Source organism: Loxodonta africana, chromosome 14 (assembly GCF_030014295.1).
Source record: "Loxodonta africana isolate mLoxAfr1 chromosome 14, mLoxAfr1.hap2, whole genome shotgun sequence".
NCBI classification, from domain to species: domain Eukaryota; kingdom Metazoa; phylum Chordata; class Mammalia; order Proboscidea; family Elephantidae; genus Loxodonta; species Loxodonta africana.
In genome coordinates this window covers 70,420,833-70,442,984 of record NC_087355.1, presented here as the reverse complement: position 1 = coordinate 70,442,984, position 22,152 = coordinate 70,420,833, and the positions used below count along the sequence as shown (strand labels likewise).

The 22,152-nt window shown below is 36.0% G+C and overlaps 1 protein-coding gene across 5 annotated transcripts in view; it reads right to left on the bottom strand.

Annotated features, from left to right (window-relative positions):
- Nucleotides 1–643: 643 nt before the first annotated feature.
- Nucleotides 644–22,152, bottom strand: part of MTBP (MDM2 binding protein) — a 67,362-nt gene continuing 45,853 nt past the window's right edge. For 2 of the 5 annotated variants that reach the window (XM_064268017.1, XM_064268019.1), the window contains exons 16-21: nucleotides 15,197–15,292; nucleotides 7,198–7,464; nucleotides 4,976–5,222; nucleotides 4,270–4,383; nucleotides 2,460–2,525; nucleotides 645–1,575 (exon numbers count right to left, since the gene is read on the bottom strand). In XM_064268017.1, coding sequence (XP_064124087.1) covers nucleotides 1,537–1,575; nucleotides 2,460–2,525; nucleotides 4,270–4,383; nucleotides 4,976–5,222; nucleotides 7,198–7,464; nucleotides 15,197–15,292 — 829 coding nt within the window. In that variant the 3' untranslated portion in view covers nucleotides 645–1,536. Of the gene's footprint in view, nucleotides 1,576–2,459; nucleotides 2,526–4,269; nucleotides 4,384–4,975; nucleotides 5,223–7,197; nucleotides 7,465–12,387; nucleotides 12,515–15,196; nucleotides 15,293–22,152 lie in introns of those variants that run through there. The other 3 variants (XM_003408168.4, XM_064268018.1, XR_010317824.1) reach the window with 3 other exon arrangements.

Sequence of the window (22,152 nt, the reverse complement as noted above, 5' to 3'; positions counted from 1 at the left end):
AATAGCACAAGTGGATGGCTTTAAGAAACAGAAATCTATTTTCTCACAGTCTAGGAGGCTATAAGTCCAAATTCAGGGTGCCAGCTCCAGGGGAAGGCTTTCACTCTCTGTTGGCTTTGGGGGAGAGTCCTTGTCCTCAATCTTCCCCTGGTCTAAGAGGGACCAATCATCCAGGGAACCCAGGTCCAAAGGATGGACTCCCCTCTCGGCTTGCTTCTCTCCTTTATATCTCAAAAGAGATTGACTCAAAATACAGCCTAATCCTAGAGATTTTGCCCTGCCTCATTAACATAACTGCCTCTAATCCTGCCTCATCAATATCAAAGAAGTTAGGATTTACAACACGTAAGAAAATTACATCATTATCACAAAATGGACAACAACCACACAATACTGGGAATCATGACCTAGCTAAGTTGACACACATTTTGAGGGGGACACAATTCAATCCGTAACAACAGTATATTCAATATTCTTCACCAACACCATAATTCAAATGCATCAGTTCTTCTTCGGTCTTCCTTATTCATTGTCCAATTTAAGATTCACAAATTCCACATCTAAACAATTATACTAAGGAAATAAGATTCATTAAAGTTTTATTTATAATAGGGAAAAACTGGATCTAAATGTCCAACAATGGGGGACTGGTTAAACGAATTATGGTTCATGTGTACCATGCAGTCATTAAAATAATGACAGGATATAAAATTCGGGACATGTGAAGGGAAAAACAGGCTATAAATTTACAGACACAGTATGACCACAATTTTGAAAATATTTTAAAAATAGTCCATATATATTTTTCAAAATATTAACAGTAGTTCCCTCTAAATGGTGGGAAGAATGTTAGTAATTTTGTCCACTCTGCTTTATATTTTCTGTATTTTCCAAATTTTCTGCCATGGGAAAAGGTATTTTTGAGTAAGGAACAGTCTTCTCTGGGAGTCTATATCCAGAATCATTTTCTCTAGGACTCATTTTCACAATTTCTACCCTCTCCTCATTTTGATCCCAAATAAGCATTAATATCTCCAACAATCAGGGGTAAGGGAAAATAGCTACCTATGTGAATGTTTGGCCCATAGTTCCTAATTTGGGAACAATCCAATAAACTATGCTGTTGGAACACTTTGGAGAAACCCTTGGCAACATCTCACTTGACATGTAGGAATTTAAGCAGTTCTGACCAAAAAAACATTTCACCCAAGATGTAAAGAAATATTTTTTAAATATTTATTGTAATAATTAAATAAGCAAAGTAAAAAATTTAAAACATATAAAATATTAACTTTAAAAATTAAAATATAGTGAAATTGTATAAAATACATATACAATTAAAAATACATTAATTGAACATCCCAACATCCATATTAAATACAGGATATTTATGAAATTCTTCAGAAATGTAGAATTCTTCAGAAATGTATTTGATGAATAAAGCTTGAAATGTGTTTATAATTTCTAAAATAAGGAAGAAAATCGTAAGTAACAGTTCCATCCATTCTATAACTGTCAAGAGAGAATGGTCCTGTGTCATTTCTTGCTTGTCTTTTCTAATACCCATTCAATCACCTAGGTGGAAGAGAAAAAAATGATTGTGGTATATTTCTATCAAAAACATAAATAATAGAAAAATATATTGTTAAAACCTCAAAAGAGCAGAGTAGCAGTTTTAAAATGAAGAGTAACATGTCCAAATTTTCAAGTTAAAACCCATTTTATGTTCTAACTTAAGAACACTTTTTGCTGAATTTCTAATGCAGAGTACAATATTGTTCTCACTGAGTAAAATGAAGATTCTGCTCCATTTTCTCACCTTTATTTGAAAATATGTTTAAAAAGTGTTACCAGAAAGAAATTAAACCAAACATTGAAAACAGCTTATCAAAATGGATTAGTTTTTCCAGTCCTGTGGGTTATTTATTTTTTTCTTTTTCTTTCTTAACTTCATTTTAGAAACTTCTACTACCACAGCAACCTACTAGTACCTACCACCTGTTGCTGTCGAGCCGATTCCGACTCTAACTGCCCTTATAGGGCTCCCAAGGAGCAGCTGGTGGATTCGAACCACTGACCTTTTGGTTAGCAACCCGAGTTCTTAACCACTGCACCGCTAGGGTACTACCCTACTAAATACTATTAAATACTCTGCTTGAATAAGTCTACTATGAAGTATCTTAAATCAAAAGGTTTCATGAGGCAGAGTTGATAACAACACGCACTAAAATTTTCCTGTGTATACAATACTATCATAAATCAAAAAAAACCAAACCTGTTGCCATCAAGTCGGTTCTGACTCATAGTGACCTTATAGAACAGAATAGAGCTGCCCCATAGGGTTTCCAAGGAGTAGCTGGTGGATTTGAACTGCCAACCTTTTGGTTAGCAAATACAATCATAGCTGCCCTGAAATAAAACACTAGTTTAGTTTAGTTTCTTGGGAATAATTCACTTGCCTGTACAACGTTGCTGTTTGCTGTTTTCTTCATTTCTTCAAAAAGACCCCTTGAAGTTTTAAGATCCTAAATATATAAAAATACAGCATTTTACAATGCACACATTAAATTACATAAAACAACTCATTGTTATTAAATAAAGTTGAGATTATTCTAAGCCATTCTACAAGTATCAATACTATGAAAATCAGAGCAATAGATTATACATACATATATACATAAGTCCTAGGAAACCCCGGTGGCGTAGTGGTTAACTGCTACGGCTGCTAACCAAAGGGTCAGCAGTTCGAATTTGCCAGGCGCTCGTAAGTCCATGTAGCTCTCATCTCATAGTCCCAGTAATGCTGACCTAATATAAACCCTACTCTTAACTGAGTATCATTACTCTATTATTCAGGAAATCAATATGCAGTTTGCATTTATTTTTCAGAGGAAGCATTTTTTTTTTCTTTCTCTTTTTTTGGGCTACTTTGTTCCACCACAAGGATGGAATGACATAGGAAAGAAAACTGAAATCTCTGACTTTTTAAAAATCACTGTTTATATTTATCAAATTAGATGTACAAAGTAAAAAAAAAGTCTAATTATAATAAGATGCTTATATTAAAATTAAAAAAAGGCAGTCCTCTACTGCGCCTCCAAGTTACGCTCCATAGAGGCAGCCACTCTCAATTCCCTTAGCCATATGATGTATACTTTCATATTTCTAAATATGACTGTACTGCTATTTTGTGGTTTAGGAATTTTAGACCATAACTGCTGACAGCAGTTAAAGTGGCTGAGAATTCGTCTTGCACACACTACCTCTTTTCTCATCCTCTCAGTAACAGGGGCACAATTTTTGATTAGTACATAGTCAGTGCTTGTAGTATTACGACTAGGTAAATGACATTCAGTCCTGAACTAATTAATATATTTAGAGATCCTCTTTCAACTAATATTTTGTTTATCCTATAGTTAATAACCACATGTCTATTTTTATATTTGTTTGGTTTTCCATGTATGTAATTTTTTTTTCCTTCGTCCTCTTAACTGCTGTAATAGATTGATCCAATGTACAGCAAAAGTTTTTTCAAACATCTAGGTATACTGGATAATCTCATTTCTGTTTCTTATTTTTTTGTTTAATAATATTTTATTGTGTTTCAGTGAAGGTTTACACAGCAGCTTAGGTTCCCATTCAACAATTTCTACACAAGTTGTCCTGTGACATTGGTTATATTCTTCACCATTCGTGAACATTTTCATTATTTCCGTTCTGGTTGTTCCATTATTTGTTTTAACCTGTCATTTTAACCAGAAATCCATACATAGCTGTGATTTAAGCCAAAAACTCCTAAGGCTGAAGATAACACCATTTAAGTTTTAGGAAACTCTCATCTGAGTGACTGACCTGCCTAGTGCCTCACAGCTAGCTGATAACAGATCCAAAACAAGAAAGAAGTCCAGTAGCCTTTTTACTACACTAGAAAGTTACCAGACATGAAGCTTATTATCAACCTAAGTCAAAATCAGAAATAAGTCCATCAGCCTTTTCACTATGCTAGAAAATTACCAATTAAACATGTTCTGAAGCTTATTTGGTAGGGGAGATATTGAGGATACCAGTTAAAATGCAGTTTTCTATGTTTGAGAACTAAGATAAAATAAATATAAAATATTTTGGCTTTGCTTTTTCCATCTCCTTTTTTTTTTTTTTAAATCTGGCAACTAGTTATATGCTATCAGTTTAAGAGATACTCACTAACATTATTCTATGTCAAACAGGAACACTGAATAACTTCTGGCATTAGTAGAGAAGACATTGTACCTTTAGATAGAACTTCGAGATTTCAAAGAGACGTTGGCTGCAGGCAGTGAAGCATTCATGAGTCTCAGTAATACTATGTTTCCTCAGAGTTTCAGTAACTACTTCTTTCAGTATCTTGAATAGAACATAATATATGATTGATATTTCTTGGAAAAGGTACAAACAAGTTATTTCAGCTTTAAAGTTCAATCCTGTGAATCACACAATCATTTAGCTGTGCTGAAGAAAGGTAAGCTCATTAAGACAAGACAACTGGCAAGAAAAGGTATCTGCAACATGGGCAGGTCACATGATAATGTGTTACCAGGAAATGTCTGGACTCTGTTAAGAGGGGAATTCAAATTATGAGGTCCGAATTGAAATCTGAGTGTAAAAGTTACACACGGCAGGGATATATAGGTGTGTATTTATTTTTCATTATGGCAAATTTCAAACAAAAAAAGTAAAGAGCATATTTTATAGCAAATTCCCATCTGGAATATATCTATCCATCAACCAGCTTCAACAATGATCAGTTCCTGGCTAATCTTGTTTCATTTGTACCCCACTCGCTTTCCCATCATCTCTCTTGCAATGGATTATTTTAAATTCCAGACATCATTTCATTTCATCCATAAAATTTTTAGGCCATACATCATTTTAAAGCAGCCCAGTGAGGGAATTTCTTCCCATGTAGACTAAAGACAGATGGCAAATGAATCTTTACCCGCGTGTGTTTCTGTGATCTTGATTCCTTAGTTCGCCTTGATGTTTTCGATTCTGGCACATTTTTTTGACTGGATCTGGCCTCTGTAGTGGCCTTTGCAGTTTCCGTGCTAGGAACTGGGACAGATGGATGAGTCATCAGTACTGACCGCTTTGCCTGAGGCCTTCTGGATGTCACTACATGATGGTTATGACTATTGCCATTTGTTTGAGAAAGAAGAGAATCTGAACTTTCAGATTTCACGAGCCTATGTGGGGAAGAAAAGCAACAACATACATTAAGTGAATCAACAATGAAGTCCATTTTCTGTCCTAAATATTGCAAATACATCCACTTAGACATAAACTCCAGAAAAGCAAACAAAATTTCTTGCTTCTACTGCCTTAAACAAGAATCAACATATTATAAAGTTGTTCCTTTAATTCTTCAAATGAGTGATTGAAACCTAGAAAACGGAAACTAGAATTTCAGCTAATACCGAAAATAAGCAATATTACTATTTTTTCCTCCCTCGCTTACAACTTCTCACATAAATGAGCTATGACGCGCAAAACCAAAAAGACCCAAATCGACTGCCGCTGATTCCAACTCATAACGACGTGCAAAGTGGTGCTATTTGTACATTCAATATTCACTATCTTAAAGAAAAATATAAAAATTTATGCATTTCCATTAAGATGATTTTAACGAGAAATCCCATTTCCTAATAAACGTATACAATTGCCTATACAAAATAAATAAACGTGTTAAAACAAAGATAACTAGAACTATAAAATGGGTTCAGGTCTCAATCTTTTAAAAATATTTACATTTGCTTCTGCCAAGACCAAAAGTTTGCCTTTTACAAGACAGGGTCTTATAGCCTTCATTCTGCTGACCATAGATCATAGTGTGCTTTGTTTTCTAGAACACCTACATCTTTTTATTAGTCACAGGTCAGAAATAAAGAACACAGTTAAATACCGTATCCCAAATGGTAAGGAATTTGTTTCTCCGGCTTTATAAGGTGTAAAGAGCACCCTGAATTTATAAAGTCCCCGGGAAAATATTTGGGTCTCTCCATATCAGGGAAATAGTATTCTAATATTTTTAACTCTTCAAAGAAAAAAAAAAAATGCAAGTTTCATTTTCACATATTTCATTACTTTTTTAAAAGGTTTAAAGTACTGCATACTTAAACTTGAAGGAGTTTCTAAAGATTTATCAGCTCTGGAAATTGGAGTGCTTATTTCACAAACTTCTAAATTCTAATCAAGTCTTTGAACATTTTATTTCGCTAGCAAAAAAAATAAAAATAAAAAAGGCATCTAGAAAAGTTTCACATGACATATTACTACGTAAGTTTTAAAGCTATATTTTACATGTAACAAGTGATTTTAAAATGGTGCCTCATGAAACCCCATAAGGGACCAAGGCAAGCAGCAAGCTGTGAGAGAAGGAAGAAAGAGCTGACAGAACTGCCATCACCAAATATCTTCAACAAGAGCAGCTCAGCTGCTTCATCTATTGGGTAAGATCTCTACTGCTAAACTGCTTAAAAACTTTACAATCCATTGTGCTAATGGGCTGTATATTGGCATATAAAGCAAGAAACAATGAGTTTTTTTCTAAGTCATTTTTTTTTTATAACAGGAAAAAAAAAAACATCAACTGTATACAATAAAAACAAAATTTCTCGTATGTAGGAATTAAACAATCTAAAATCTATCCAGAAAGCAACTTAAAAATATAGAAGACTGTTATGGATTGAATTCTGTCTCCCAAAGGTGTGTGTTGTAAATCCTAACCTGTACGCCTGTGGTTACAATCCCATTTGGGAATGGGCTGCCTTTGTTATGTTGATGAGGCAGGATTAGTGTAGAGTGTATCTTGAGTCAATCTCTTTTGAGATGAAAGAGATTAAACAAGCCAGCAGAGCAGAGATGGGGAGAGAGATGCCAAGTTACAAGAAGACTGCCCAGGAGCAGAAGCCCAGAAGAAACAAGGACCATCCTCCAGAGCCAACAGAGGGAGAAAGCTTTCCCCTAGGGCCAGCACCCTGAATTCAGACTTCTAATTTAAGCTGCAAGAAAATAAATTTGTATTAAAGTCATTTGCTTGTAGTATTTCTGTTATAGCAGCACTAGGTAACTAAGACAAAGACTAATATGAAAAGGAAGTTAACTCTAAAAACTAACATGCTTTCCTGTCAAGATATTATTTTTGTGCGTTTAATATATCACCTTTTTTTGGGATAAAGGCACTTCAGGTCCTTTGATCGCCGTTTCAGTTGGGAGACTTCAGTTCGGAGTTCACCCTGTAAAGCTTCTCCGTCAGGAACACTTCCAGGCTCTGACAAAACAGCAGGAGACGGAAGAGGGCTCAACACAGTCGGTATTGGAAAACCTTCTCTGGTGCAGGTAGTTTGAGTTTCATAACGAATAAGACGAGATTGAAGTTCAGAAAATCCCCCATCTCTTTCTAAAGCTTTTCGGTCATCCAAGCAATACCTAAAACGAGGGAAGAAAGATCATTAAAATCAAAGTTTCCATGACAGCAAAGGGTTTTTCCCTGCCAATTGGAAAAGAGCTAAACGTTTACTTTTAAGGAAAGGCGTAGCAAGTTCTTCAGTTACTAATGACTTTGGAAGGTTCAGTGAATGGCCTATTTCCCTCACAAGTTCAGCTTTTTTTAGCCTGCTACATGACATGGCAAAAGATTAAAAAATTGAAAGTACAATCTGATTCCTCTTTCCCTGTGTTTCTGAGCAACAGATGAAGTTAATCAACTGGTTTATTTTCAAAAGAATACTATTGCTGTTTTAATACTTTCTAAAGCTCTACCAGCCTCTGATTTTCCAGAATGGGCGCTATGTCATGACTGTAAAATGCTGACTTACGTTAGAAAGAACAAGTTTATTTCAACAGAAAGATTAAAAGAGTATAGAACCATTCTAAACTGGCTTACTGAACAGAGCTCAGAACATTTTGATTTTGTTTTCTTTGAAACCCACTTTCCACCTTCCCGGCTGACTGATAGATTTTTCTTCAAACACTTTAGCCCACTGTGCATCTAGTTTCTGGCTAAATCTGATTTAGGGACTCAAGTAGATGTTAGCTCAGTGAATGCTTCTGAACTCAGAGAAATCCCATGTTGTTTGGACAACAGGCATATGAAGAAAGCCACCTATAAACCTCATGACCTTGGAAAGCTATTCACTTTCTTTTCTACACCTGCCTTCTCAAGGCAACACAAACGTAACTCATAGTGACCCTACAGGACAGAGTGAACTGCCCAGTAAGGTTTCCTAGGCTGTAATCTTAAAGGGAACTGGTTGCCGAGTCTTTTCTCCCACAGAGCAGCTGGTGGGCTTGAACCTTTCAGATACTAGCACAATGCTTAACTGTTTCACCACCAGGGTTCCCTATGTGATAGTTGTTGTTGTTAGGTGCAGTCGAGTCGATTCTGACTCATAGCGATCCTGTGTACAACAGAATGACACACTGCCCAGTTCTGCGCCATCTTAGCAATTCTTGTTATGCTTGAGCCTATCCATCTCATTGAGGGTCTTCCTCTTTTTCGCTGACCCTCTACTTTACCAAGCATGATGTGCTTTTCCAGGGACTCATTCCTCCTGATAACACATCCAAAGTATGTTAGACGTAGTTTCTCCATTCTTGCTTCTAAGAAGCATTCTGGTTGTACTTCTTCCAAGACAGAGTCGTTCGTTCTTTGGGCATTCCATGGTATATTCAATATTCTTAGCCAGCACCACAATCCAAAGGCATCAATTCTTGTTCGGTCTTCCTTACTCATTGTCCAGCTTTCACATGCCTATGAAGCAATTGAAAACACCATGGTTTGGGTCAGGCGCACCTTAGTCATCTTTGCTTTTCAACACTTTAAAGAGGTCTTTTGCAACAGATTTGCCCAATGCCATGCGTCTTTGGATTTCCTGACTGCTGCTTCCATGGACCTTGATTGTGGATCCAAGATGAAATCCTTGACAATGTCAATCTTTTCTCCATTTACCTTGATGTTGTTTATTGGTTCAGTTGTGAGGATTTCTGTTTTCTTTATGTTGAAGTATAAGGCTGTGGTGGTGTTTGATCTTCATCAGTGAGTGGTTCAAGTCCTCTTCACTTTCAGCAAGCAAGGCTGTGTCATCTGGTAACACAGGTTGTTAATGACTCTTCCTCCAATCCTTATGGCCCGTTCTTCTTCATATAGTCCAGCTTCTCGGATTATTTGCTCAGCATACAGACTGAATAGGTATGGTGAAAGGATACAGCCCTGACACACACCTTCCCTGAGTTTAAACCGCGCAGTTTCCTCTTGTTTTATTGGAACAACTGCCTCTTGATCCATGTACAGGTTCCTCGTGAGCACAATTAAGTGTTCTAGAATTCCCATTTTTCACGTTGTTATCCATAATTTGTTATGATCCACACAGCCAAATGCCTTTGCATAGTCAATAAAACACAGGTAAACATCTTTCTGGTATGTAATAGTAGGACTGTAAAAATTAAAACTTTTCCCTGTGTCCGTTCTTTTTACCTGCAAAACTCTAAGATGCTTCCTAAAATCAGGTTTTACAGCCCATAAACTTTTAGTTCAACTTCTAAAGGGTGTATCATCGCCCTAACATCTGACTGCTTGACGGAGGTTTTAAGGACTTTATCTTCCTCATGTCAAACTGACATATTTGATTTCTAAGAGTAAGACTATGGAGCCAGACTCCCTGGATTTAAATCTGACCTTCACCACTTACTAGATGTGTGAACTTGGCCAAATTACTGAACTTTATCTAAGCTCTGTGTTTTCATCTGTAAAATGAGAACTGTAGTCGCTATCTCAAAAAGCTATTGTGGGAATTCCTTGAAATGGTACATGTAAAGCATTTAGGGCCAGTGCCTGGAACTTGGAAAGCAAAGCACTCAAAAAATGTGGGCTGCTATATTATTATTGTTATCATCATCATCATTTTATGTTCTACCACGGCAAATCTTATCGTATGCTTATAAAATGTAGCATAGTCGGGATTTAAAACCAGATCAGGGACTTTAGAGCCTGACCTTAACCATTTTACTCTTATCTCTTATGTCATTGTTCAAACAATGTATTGCATTGGGCGAATGTGCTGTAAAAGACCTCTTTAAAGTGTTAAAATGCAAAGATGTTACTTTGAGGACTAAGGTACACCTGACTCAAGCCCCGATATTTTCAATTGCCTCATATGCATGTGAAAGCTTGACAATGGATAAGGAAGACTGAAGAACTGATTCCTTTGAATTATGGTGTTGGTGAAGAATACTGAATATACTATGGACTACCAGAAGAACAAACAAATCTGTCTTAGGAGAAGTATACTCAGAATGTTCCTCAGAAGTGAGGATGGAGACTTTGTCTCATATACTTTGGACATGTTATCTGGAAGGACCAGTCCCAGGAAAAAGACATTGTGCTTGGTAAAGTATAGGGTCAGTGAAAATAGGAAGACCTTCAACAAGATGGATTGATATAGAGGCTGCAACAATGGGCTCAAGCATAGCAGCGATTGCAAGGATGGCGCAGGACTGGGCAGTGTTTAGTTCTATTGTACACAGGGTCACTATGAATCGGAATTGCCTTAACGGCATATAACAGCAACAACAGGACAAAGCAGCTTTCACTAAATTTGATTAAGGTAAATTTAGTACAAATAAAAATACAATTTTGTAATCATTGCCACAAAAGCGTGTATGGCTAAAAATATGAATAATTTAAATACAAGGTTTAGCTAAATTCGAGACTATTTGGAAAACTATCCCTAATCTTTTGATGTTAGAGGGAAAACAATAATTTTCTCAAACAAGACGTAAAAAGCTGGAACAAGTGGTATTTCTATCTTTATACGATTCAGTAGATACCTCTGAGCCTTTTTGCTGTTCACAAAACAATTTGGAAAGTATTATCTGAACAATTTAGATTCAAATTAATATCTCATACAAGGCTTCTATCAGAAATGATTAATTACTGGATGTTGTAGTTCTTATTGCTCATTTTAAAGTCTTCAAATTCTTATTTCAATTGTTTTTTCCATACTCAGACACTTAGATGTTTAAGGTCCAGTAATTACATTACTTTTGATACTGCCAGAGAACATGAAGCAAAAACTACTGACCTAAAAATAGCCAAGAGACACCTACAAGTGAATAGTAGCATCTATGCCTAAGCAGTTACAGTAAATGAAAAAGTACCTTGTGTAATTTATTTTGAGTTTTAAATGTAGTGCTTCAAATTATCGAAAATGTCAGCAGTGATTTTTAAACCCAAAATATTCAACTTTAAAGAAAATTTTTTTACCCCAAAATACCTATGAACTAAATTATGCTATGTAAAATGATTACCTTGTGAGAACAATATGTGAAAAACATGCTAAAAGAACCCAACTAACTGGATAAGTGGTTTAATTCGCCCTCTTCCAAATTCCATCAATGTTCCCTGTAGAAAATCTGGAAGTTATAAAAACGTATAAAATAAAAATTACCTTAACCCTGTCTCACAAAAAAAAATGTTAATAATCTGGTGATTAATGAGCAGACTCAAATTTTACTACAGTGCACATACGGTTTTATAACTCAATTTTTAAAACATGATTCAGTGAGCATTTCCCCATATCAAAACTTAATTTTCACTAGCTGCATAGAATTTCCTTTCTAATATTTTATTATGAAAAATTCAAACATATAGAAGGTTGAAAGGTTTTACAGGGAACAGCTGTATACCCACCACCTAGATGTTATGGTTAACATTTTCTATCCGTGCTTTATCTACCTACCTGTTTATCCCTCTATCTATCCAACAAGGAGCCCTGGAATCACAACAGTTAAGCACTTGGCAGCTAATTGAAAGGTATTTCGAAGCCATCCAGCAGCTCCACGGAACAAAAGACCCAGCAATTTACTCCCTAAAGATGGCGGCCTAGAAAACCCTACAGGGCAGTTCTACTCTGTCACATTGGGTCATACATATTATGAGTCAAAAATCGACTCGAGACACCTAACAACATCCATCTAACAATTCATCTTATGTTTCTGACACATTTCAACGTAATTTGCAGACTTCTGTACGCTTTTTCAAGAAGCCCTGGTGGTGCTGTGGTTAAGCATTCAACTGCTAATCAAGACTTGGGCGTTCTAATCCACCAGCCACTCTGCAGGAGAAAAGCCCTGGTGATCTGCTTCTGTAAAGATTACATACAGCCTTGGAAACCCTGTGGGGCAGTTCTACTCCATCCTATAGGGTTGCTGGGTTGGAATCAACTTGAGGGCAATGGGTATACTTCTTCCTAAATATTTCATCATGCATATCATTCACTAGATTTCAGTATTTGTTTATTGATTTTTCCTTTTGATGAAAATTATGCATACAGTGAAATGCTCAATACTTACATCTGTATACACCAAACCCTATCAAGATGCAGGATGTGACCAAAGTTCACTCCAGCCCCTTGACAGTCATTCCCTGCCCCCAACTCCAGAAGGAACCACTATTCTGGTCTTTTTTTTCTGGATGTTCCTATTTTAGAAAATCATAAAAATAGAATCATACAGTATTTCTTTTATATCTGGCTTCTTTCACTCAAAAGAATTTTTTGACATTCACCCATGTTGTTACATGTATCAGTAGTTGATTCCTTTTTGTACTGAGTAGTATTGCTTTGTTTAGGCATACCACAATTTGTTTATCTGTTCTCCTATTGATGTAAGTTTAGGCTATTTCTGGTTTTTGACTATTATGAATAAAACCACTATGAATGTCTCATACAAGTCTGTTTGCAGACACATTTTCATTTCTCATGGGAAAATACCTAGTCTTGGAATTGTTGGGTCACAGGGTATGAGCAGGTTTAGTTTTATAAGAACCTGCCACATCCTTTGCTGAAGTAGATATATCATTTCACAAGCCCACCAGCAGTGTAGGAGAGTGCTGACTTCCACATATTTGATGATAATTAGTGTTATTCATCTTTTTTAATTTTAGCCATTCTGGCAGCTACACAGAATTTTATTTTATGGATACACTAAAATTTATTTAACCAATCCCCTAATGTTGGACATTTAGGTTGTTTCCAATGTTTCTTATTTTAAATGATGCTGTGATAAATACCCTTGCATTAATACTTCTGTAGTTTTCCTTATTGTAATTCGTTGGCTAAAACATACAGGATAATGGCTAAAAAAAAAAAAAAGGGGCAATAACAGTAGGTATCTTTTTCTTGCTCCTGATTTTAATGGGGAGTTTAATTCTAATGCCAGAAAATAAAGTAACTGCATATGCCGACTCTAGTGTCAAATTGTCCAGAAAATATTCTTTAAATGAGCCAAATACTATTTAAACATGGCAAGAAACCTAAACACTGCTAGAACGACTTCTGTGTCCTTCTGTATAGTCTCAATTGCATCACCATCCACCCAACGCGACTAAGCTAGAAACCCCAGAGTAATTCTTAACGTCTCCTTCTTGCTCATCCCCAACATCTAATGGGTTTCAAGTTTGCATTTGCCTCTAGATAGTTCTGTGTCCTCTCCTTCCTATTTTCACTGTACTGATAGTATTTTAGCCCCTCAATATCTCTTCCTTGAAATACTTCAATTTAATTTTTCCAGCCACAAATGAGATTTCTTTCAATGACACAAGTGCAAGCATTAAAAAAAAAAAGGTTTTTAACACCTCAAAAATAAAGAGCAATTTCACTGCCATGCCAGGAATGATCTTCATGACTTCATGATTTGGTCTCATTACCGTCCAATATGCTGGAGGCCTGGCTAACTGAAAGGTTGGTGGTTCGAACACCAGCCACTCTGTGGGAGAAAGACGTGGCAGTCTGCTTCCATAAAAATGACAGCCTTGGAAACACTTTGGGGTGGTTCTACTCTGTCCTACGGGGTTGCTATGAGTCGGAATCGACTTGATGGCAAGACGGTGGTGCGATATACTTCTTACTCTTATTCAAAACCAACAATATTATTTCCTCTGCCTAGAATCTGTACCTCTGAGTCCCCTTCCTCCTCCAGATTACTTCCTTTTCTGCCAGGTAAACGCCTACTCATTCCTTCAAACTCGGTTTATATGTTTGCTCTGAAATTCTGTCAAATAATCCCTGGCATTTATTTGCTTCATCCACTGGGTTTCCTCAGCACAGTTATACATCTGCATTATAACACTGTTTATACTGTACTAAAATCATGTTTTTCTGTCTCCCCTAGTACAGCACATGCTTCCTAAGGACAGAAGCAGTTGCCTCATAATCCTTTGTATCTTTAGCTCCTGAATGAGTATTTTTAAAGTCTGTATAAATTAAAGATTAAGTTTGCAAGCCAGTCAAAATAGAATTTTTCAGTTCTTCACTGATAAATTTGCTTCTTGAAGATTAAGGTAAAATCAATCCCCTCCTGTTTTTATTTATGCAAAGTTAATTAAAAAAAAAAATGTTTTACGATGCTAAACCAAATCCAGTGCTGTCGAATCCATTCCAACTCATAGTGACCCTATAGGACAGAGTAGAACTACCCCACAGAGTTTCCAAGGAGCACCTGGAGGATTCGAACTGCCGACCCTTTGGTTAGCAGCCATAGCACTTAACCACTATGCCACCAGGGTTTCCTATGATGCTAAACATCTTGCAAAATGGTCACTAAGGTCTTAAACATTTTTCATAAAATGTATCAATTTCATTCAATTTCTTGTCTTTATAAAAATGGTAGGTGTACACATGGCCTCGGAAACTGCTAATACCTTTAAGCAAAAGAGAATTCTTTGAAATTTTTTTCTAACTGATCAACTAAAATTCTATAAAAATGCACATATAATTAACATGTTACAAACAGGAACAAATTTTATCTAATTTAGTTACTGAGCAATTACAAGGTAATTTTAGTGACCAGAGAACACTAAGGGAACCCATAGTGTAAATACCCATTTATAACATAAGGCTTAAAGTAATTTTGATTAAAATATCTAGTAAACAATAATGAGATATTTGAATGTTAAAAAAACTGATTAATCTTCAAATGACTTTTTTTCATAGAAGAAAAATTATTTGTGCATGCATTGCTGTTTTTTGAGATTTCTGACATACTTTCTCTTTGGTTCTGTGTCTCAATTTATACTATTTTATTACAATCACTCTTCACACTCATATGAGAGAAGCTACCTGAAAAACACACTGAAGAGTTAAGAGTAAAAAGAAGAACTTACTCAATTCCATGATAATGGCATACTGAGGCTTTTTCAAAAGGTAAGACCCGAAGTTTCCTAGGAGTAAGTTCTGGTGTCAGAACAAAAGTCTTTTCCCTGAAACAAAAAGGAACCGTTTGTATTCAAGTTTTCTTTAGTGCCAAAGAGAAATTTCAAGAAAGTGTCAAAGGAAACAAATCTGACTTCCTCTTCTATAACTGAATCTTACATGGGATAAAAGTTAAGTTTCATCAGAAAACCTAAGAAACGAAGCAAAGTTAAGGCTGGGGGTTTTGTTACTTATTCCTGTGCTTCACGTTTCTGAAGTTATGATGTTAATTATTTCAGAAAACTATTTTAAGAAATGGATAAATCAACAATGGAAAATTATTTGTAATGGAAATTCCAGAAGCAGCATTTTTCCTGAAGGGTTTTCCCCCCCTTGGTGGAGTTAGCCAATGTTTATGCATTTAGTTAAATCTTTTTTTGCAGGGGAATAATTAAAGTGAACTTGAATCTTTGGTAACAAAAGAAGTATTTACATCCTTTTTTTATAACTATACTATATATATATATATACTATAACTATAGGGTCGCTATGAGTCAGAATTGACTCGAAGGCACTGGGTTTTTTAATAATATGTGAGGAAACCCTGGTGGTATACTGGTTAAGGGCTACAGCTGCTAACCAAAAGGTCAGGAGTTTCAATCCACCAGGCGCTCCTTGGAAACCATATGAGGCAGTTCTGCTCTGTCCTATAGAGTAGCTATGAGTCACAATCAACTTGACAGGTAATGGGTTTGGTTTGGTTTTTGGTATAACATGTAAGTCCCAGACCTTTCTTAGCCTGGAATGTAGTTTTCTTTAAGAGTCGGCAACCGTATAAATATCAGTGGTATACAGAGTAACTCATAGAGACCCTATAGGACAGAGTAGAACTGTCCTCTAGAGTTTCCAAGAAGCACCTGGCGGATTTGAACTGCCAATCCTTGGGTTAGCAGCTGTAGCACTTAACCACTACGCCACCAGGGTTTCCGGAATCGACTCGACGGCACTGGGTTTTGTTTTATACAGAGTAACTGCTAATTTCAGGTCTTTTGTAGTAGGTTTTCAACTAGCAGATACATCAGAATAATCAGATGGAAGCTTATAAAAATATTTACGCTCACCCCTCCCACCCCCAGACTGCAGGGGTATATCAAAATCTTGAACAGAAGGAGGTCAGTGCATTTAGATAAAGCCCTCTGGATTATCCTGATAGGTGCCTTCCTTCTCTGCCTCAGTTGGGAATCACTGTTCCAACATAATGGAGTATGCTGCATCGCTCAGAACAGGTTAGGAGGCAATGGAAGAATTATAACATGAGTATTCTTTATATAACAAGCAGAATGAAATATCAAGAGTTTGGATTCAGAAGACTTAGAAATGGTATGGAGAAAGGTAAGCAGACAGTAGAATACCAAGGATAAATTTGCTATCACATTTTTTCCCCTACAGCCTTAGTAATGAAAACTGTCCACTTGCTGCTGAAAATTATCTAGCATGCTATGATAAGCATTTGAAATTATTACATTAAAATGTAAAAGATATGCTAGTTAATGAATCCTGGAAAACAGAATTTATATTCTAATGTATCCACATAGGTGTTCCAGCATAAGTAACGTTGATAAATTGCAATGATCTGGGTATTTTGATGACTGACTGTTAAAATAAATAATTCTATAATATAGAACTCTTCAGGGATCTTCAGTCTCTCTCAGCAACTTTACTTAGTTTTCTTTAATTTCATTCACACCTTGTCCTTTCTAGAAGAAGCATTTAGTAAATCTGTGTTTTGTCAAGGCTCAGCATTTCCTTGGTATATACACAGGAGTCATGCCTGCACTGTAATTTAACGTATACCATTCTTGATGGTTCCTTGCACAGGGAGACATGTAATACCAGTCCTTAGGTTCTTGATTCATTGCCGTGAAAGCTCATCTTACTTAGAAGATACATTTGATAATGAGGCACTTCTTTACTAACATCAAAGAATCATACCAAACTTTTCTAAATAAAATGACTTGTGAGCTACACAAAGAATACATCTCCCCTATACTGCACCTAGAAAGGCATTGTCTTAAAGCAATGAAATTTCTTAAAGCAATGAGAGAAGAAAAATTACCCCCAAATTATAGAATTTTTCAAGCTTAAGAACAAGCACTAGTTCTACATGTTAAAAATAGAAATGTCCAAATTTTTTTTTATCTTAATGATGGTATCTTTAGATCCTTAGAGTCATTAAGTTGTCAGAGTTACTCCCTATATGTCTCTCTAGTGAACATATACAAATAAAGGCAACATGCTCTAGCATTATTTATTTATTTTGCTGTTGATGTTGAGAATATAAACCGCAAAACATACAGCATTTAAACAGTTTCTACATGTACAATTCAGTGACGCTGATTACATTCTTGGAGTTATGCAGCCATTCTCACGGCTTTTCTGAGTTGTTTCTCCCCCATTAACTCACTGCCCCCTAAGGTTCCTATGTAATCTTTTGAGTTGCTATTGTCAATTTGATTCCATACAGATAGTTCTGAAAAGAGCATAATGCTAAGAAGACTCAGCAAACACAGAAACAAAAGCAAATGAAAGGAAAAGAAAATCGATACACAAAAAGAACTCAACACAGAAAGTAAATATGAACAAATAACCATGCACGCCATAAAAAAGTGGAAAATGGCAGCAGTAAATCCATACCTATGAATAATCACACTGAATGTAAATGGATTAAATGAACCAGTCAAGAGGAAGAGAGTGGCAGAATGGATAAACAGACATGATCCATCAATACGTTGTCTACAAGAGACACACTTTAGACACAAAGACATAAACAAGTTAAAAATCAAAGGATGGAAAAAATGTATCAAACAAACAGTAACCAAAAGACAACAAGAGTGACAATATTAGTATCTGACAAAATAGACTTTAACTCAAATTCCATTATAAGAGACAAAGAAGGACACTATGTAACGATTAAAGGGTCAAATCACCAAGAAGACATAACAATTATAAATATTTATGCAATGATGCAAGTGCTCCAAAATTCATAAACAAACTCTAAAAGAAATTAAGAAATAGATCTACAATAACAGTGGATTTTAGCACATCATTCTTCATGATGGATAGAGCTAGAAAGAAAATCAACAAAGATACAGAAGGCCTAAACAACACTATCAACCAGCTGGACCTCATAGACATATATAGAACACATCACCTGGCAGCAGAAAAATACACATTCTTCTCCAACATACACGGAACGTTCTCCAAAACAGAGCATATTTTAGGCCATAAAGCACGCCTCGATAAATTGAAAAATATTGAAATTATACAAAGCATCTTCTCCGACCATCACGGTATGAAACTAGAAACCAATAACACGAAAAACAAGGAAAATAAATACAGAACTAAAAAATAACACATAACTAAAAAACTATTAGGTAACAGAAGAAATCAAAAGTGAAATTAAAAAAATACTTAGAATTAAAATGAGAATGAAAACAGAACATACCAAAACCTTTGGGACACAGTAAAAGCATTGTTCAGATGGAAATGTATAGCAATAAATGCATACATTAAAAAAGAAGGTCCAAAATAAACAACTTAACCCGACAACTAGAACAAATGGAAAAGGAATACCAAAGGAAGACTGAAGTTGCTAGAAGAAAATAATACAGATGAGAGCAGAAATAAATAAAATAGGATCAGAAAACAATAGAAAGGATCAACAAGACTAGAAGTTATCTCTTTGAAAAGGTCAATAAAAATAGAAAAACCACTGGCCAAATTGACAAAGGAAAAAAATGATAGGACACAAATAATCAAAAAAATAAATGAAGTTGGAGGCATTACAACAAATCCAACTAAGATAAAGAGGATCATAACAGAATGCAATGAAAAACTGTATTCCAACAAATTCGAAAACGTAGACAAAAGGGACGAATCTCTAGAAACACATTACCTACCTAAACTAACACAAATAGAGGTAGAAAATCTAAACAAGTGCATAACAAAAGAAGTGACTGAAGATTCCATCAAAAACTACCTGCCTCCCCTCCCCCGCAACCCCGTGCGCCAAAGTCTTAGCCCAGATGGCTTCACTGGGGAATTTTACCAGATATCCAGAGAAGAGCTGACACCAATTGTACTCAAGCTCTTCTAAAACATAGAAAAGGAAGGAATACTCCCCAGCTCATTCGATGAAGTCAGTACCACCTGATACCAAAACCAGATAAAGATACCACAAAAAAAGAAAATTACAGATCAATATCCCTCATGAATATAGACACAAAAATTCTCAACAAAATTCTAGCCAACAGATTCAACAGCATATCAAAAAAAGAAAAAAAAAATCATATATCATGATCAGGTAGGATTCATGTCAAGAATGCAAGAATGGTTCAACATTAGAAAATCAATGTAATTTGTCACATAACTAAAACAAAGGAAACGAATTACATGATCACCTCAGTTGATGCAGAAACACATTTGATAAAATCCAACACTCTTTCCTCATAAAAACTCTCAGCAAAATGGGAATAAAAGGGAAATTTCTCAACAAAATTAAGGGCATGTATGCAAAACCAACAGCCAACATTATTCTCAGTGGAGAAAGACTGAGAGCCTTCCCCTTCAGAATGGGTATGAGACAAGGATGCCCACTATCACCACTTTTATTCAACATTGTACTGCCAGAGCAGTAAGATAAGAAAGAGAAATAAAAGGTAACCAAGCTGGAAAGGAAGAAATAAAACTATTTCTGTTTGCAGATGACATGATTCTTTACATAGAAAATCCCGGAGATTTCGTAGGAAAGCTACTGGATCTAACAGAAAGATTCAGCAAAGTGGCAGGGTATAAGATCAGCACACAAAAATCAGCTGGGCTCCTTTCCACTATCAACGAAAAATCAAAAAGGAAATCAAGACAACAATACCATTTACAATACCTGGGAAAAAACCTAACTAGAGATGTAAAAGACCAATACAATGAAAACTGTAAAATACTACTGCAAGAAACTAAAAGTGACCTTCAAAAATGGAAAAGCATTCCATGCTCAAGGATTGAAAGAATTAACATTGTGAAAATGTCACTCTACTCAAAGCCATCTATAGATATAACGCAATCCCAATCCAAATTCCAACAATATTCTTTAATGATATGGAAAAGCATATCACCAACTTTATATATATAAAAAAATATAAGAGATCCCAAATAGCCAAAGCACTACTGAAGAAGAACAAAGTAGGAGGCCTCACACTCCCCGATCTCAAACCACACCATACAGTCATAGTAATCAAAACAGCCTGAATCAATAACAGAAACACAGGCCAATGGAATAGAACTAAGAACCAGAAATAAATTCATCCATCTTTTGACAGCTGGTTTTTGACAAGGGGTCAAAGCCCATTCAACGGGGAAGAAACAGTGCCTTTAACAAATTAAAAAAGTGCTGAAAAAATTGGATATTTATTTGCAGAAAAATGAAATGAGATCCATACCTTACACTATACATAAAAACTAACTCAAAATGGACCAAAGACCTTAATGTTAAAGCCAAAACTATAAAGTTCCTGGAAGATATATAGGGACAAAACTATGGAGTCCTGGTGGTGCAGTGGCTAAGAGCTCGGTTGCTGACCAAAAGGTTAGCAGTTTGAATCCACCAGCCACTCTATGGGGCAGTTGTACTCCATCCTTAGGGCTGCTATGAGTTGGAATTGGCTTGACGACAACATGTTTGTTTTTTTTGGTTTTGCTATGTTCACTGCAGGATTATTCACAATTGCAAAAAGATGGTAACAACCTAACTGACCATCAACAGATGAATGGATAAACAAACTTTGGTACATAGACACAATGGAATAATATGCAGCCATAAAAAATAATAATGAGTTCTCAAAATATACTATAACATGGATGAATCTGGAGGACATTATGCTAAGTGAAATAAGTCAAGGGACAAAAGGACAGATACTATAGGATCTCACTATTATAAAAAGACAAGAATTGGTATACATACAGAAAGCAACATTCTTTGGTGGTTACCAAGGATGGGAGGGAAGAGAGGAGGGATCACTTTCTAGATAGTAGACACTTGTTTTGGTGATGGGTAAAAACCCATTGCCATCAATTCAATTCCGAATCATTGCGACCCTACAGGACAGAGTAGCACTGCCCCATAGAATTTCCAAGAAGGGCCTGGTGGATTTGAACTGCCAGCCTTTTGGTCAGCAGCCATAGCTTTTAACCACTACACCACCAGGGTTTCTGGTGATGGGTAAAGCAATACCAAATAAGAGTGAATTCAGTACAACTTGACCAAGGTAAAAGATGACACTAAGAATAAGGGACAATTCTGATAAAAGCTACAACATATACAATTTTGCAACAACAGTAATAACAACCAAAAAATACGAGTGTGGTTACACAGGTAGATATGTATGCTTACATACGTATAGATAAGATAGAGGTGCGCATGTATAGTTGTTTCTGTCGGCAAATGTATATATACATGTTTGTGTGTGCTGTAAACATATTCATGTACAATATAAAGCACATAGGCTTATAGATGCCTCCTAGGATTTGGTTATTGGGTTTCAGGGCTTAGAACCATAGTCTCGGGGAGCAACTTGGTTAATTGGTATAACATAGCTCATAATGTTCTACATCCTAGTTTGCTGAGTAGCGTCTAGGGTCTTCAAAGCTCGCGAGCTGCCACCTAAGATACAATTATTGGTCTCTACTTAAAAAAAAAACAATACTAGTATGGAGCAAAAGAGAAAGAAGGAAACCAAAGACTCAGAGAAGAAATTAGTCTACAGGATTCAAAGTCTACACGAAGACCAGCTTCAACTACCATGAGATCAAAGAACAAAATGGGGCCTGGCTACCACTACTGACCCATCTGGCCAGGGATACAATAGATGCTCCT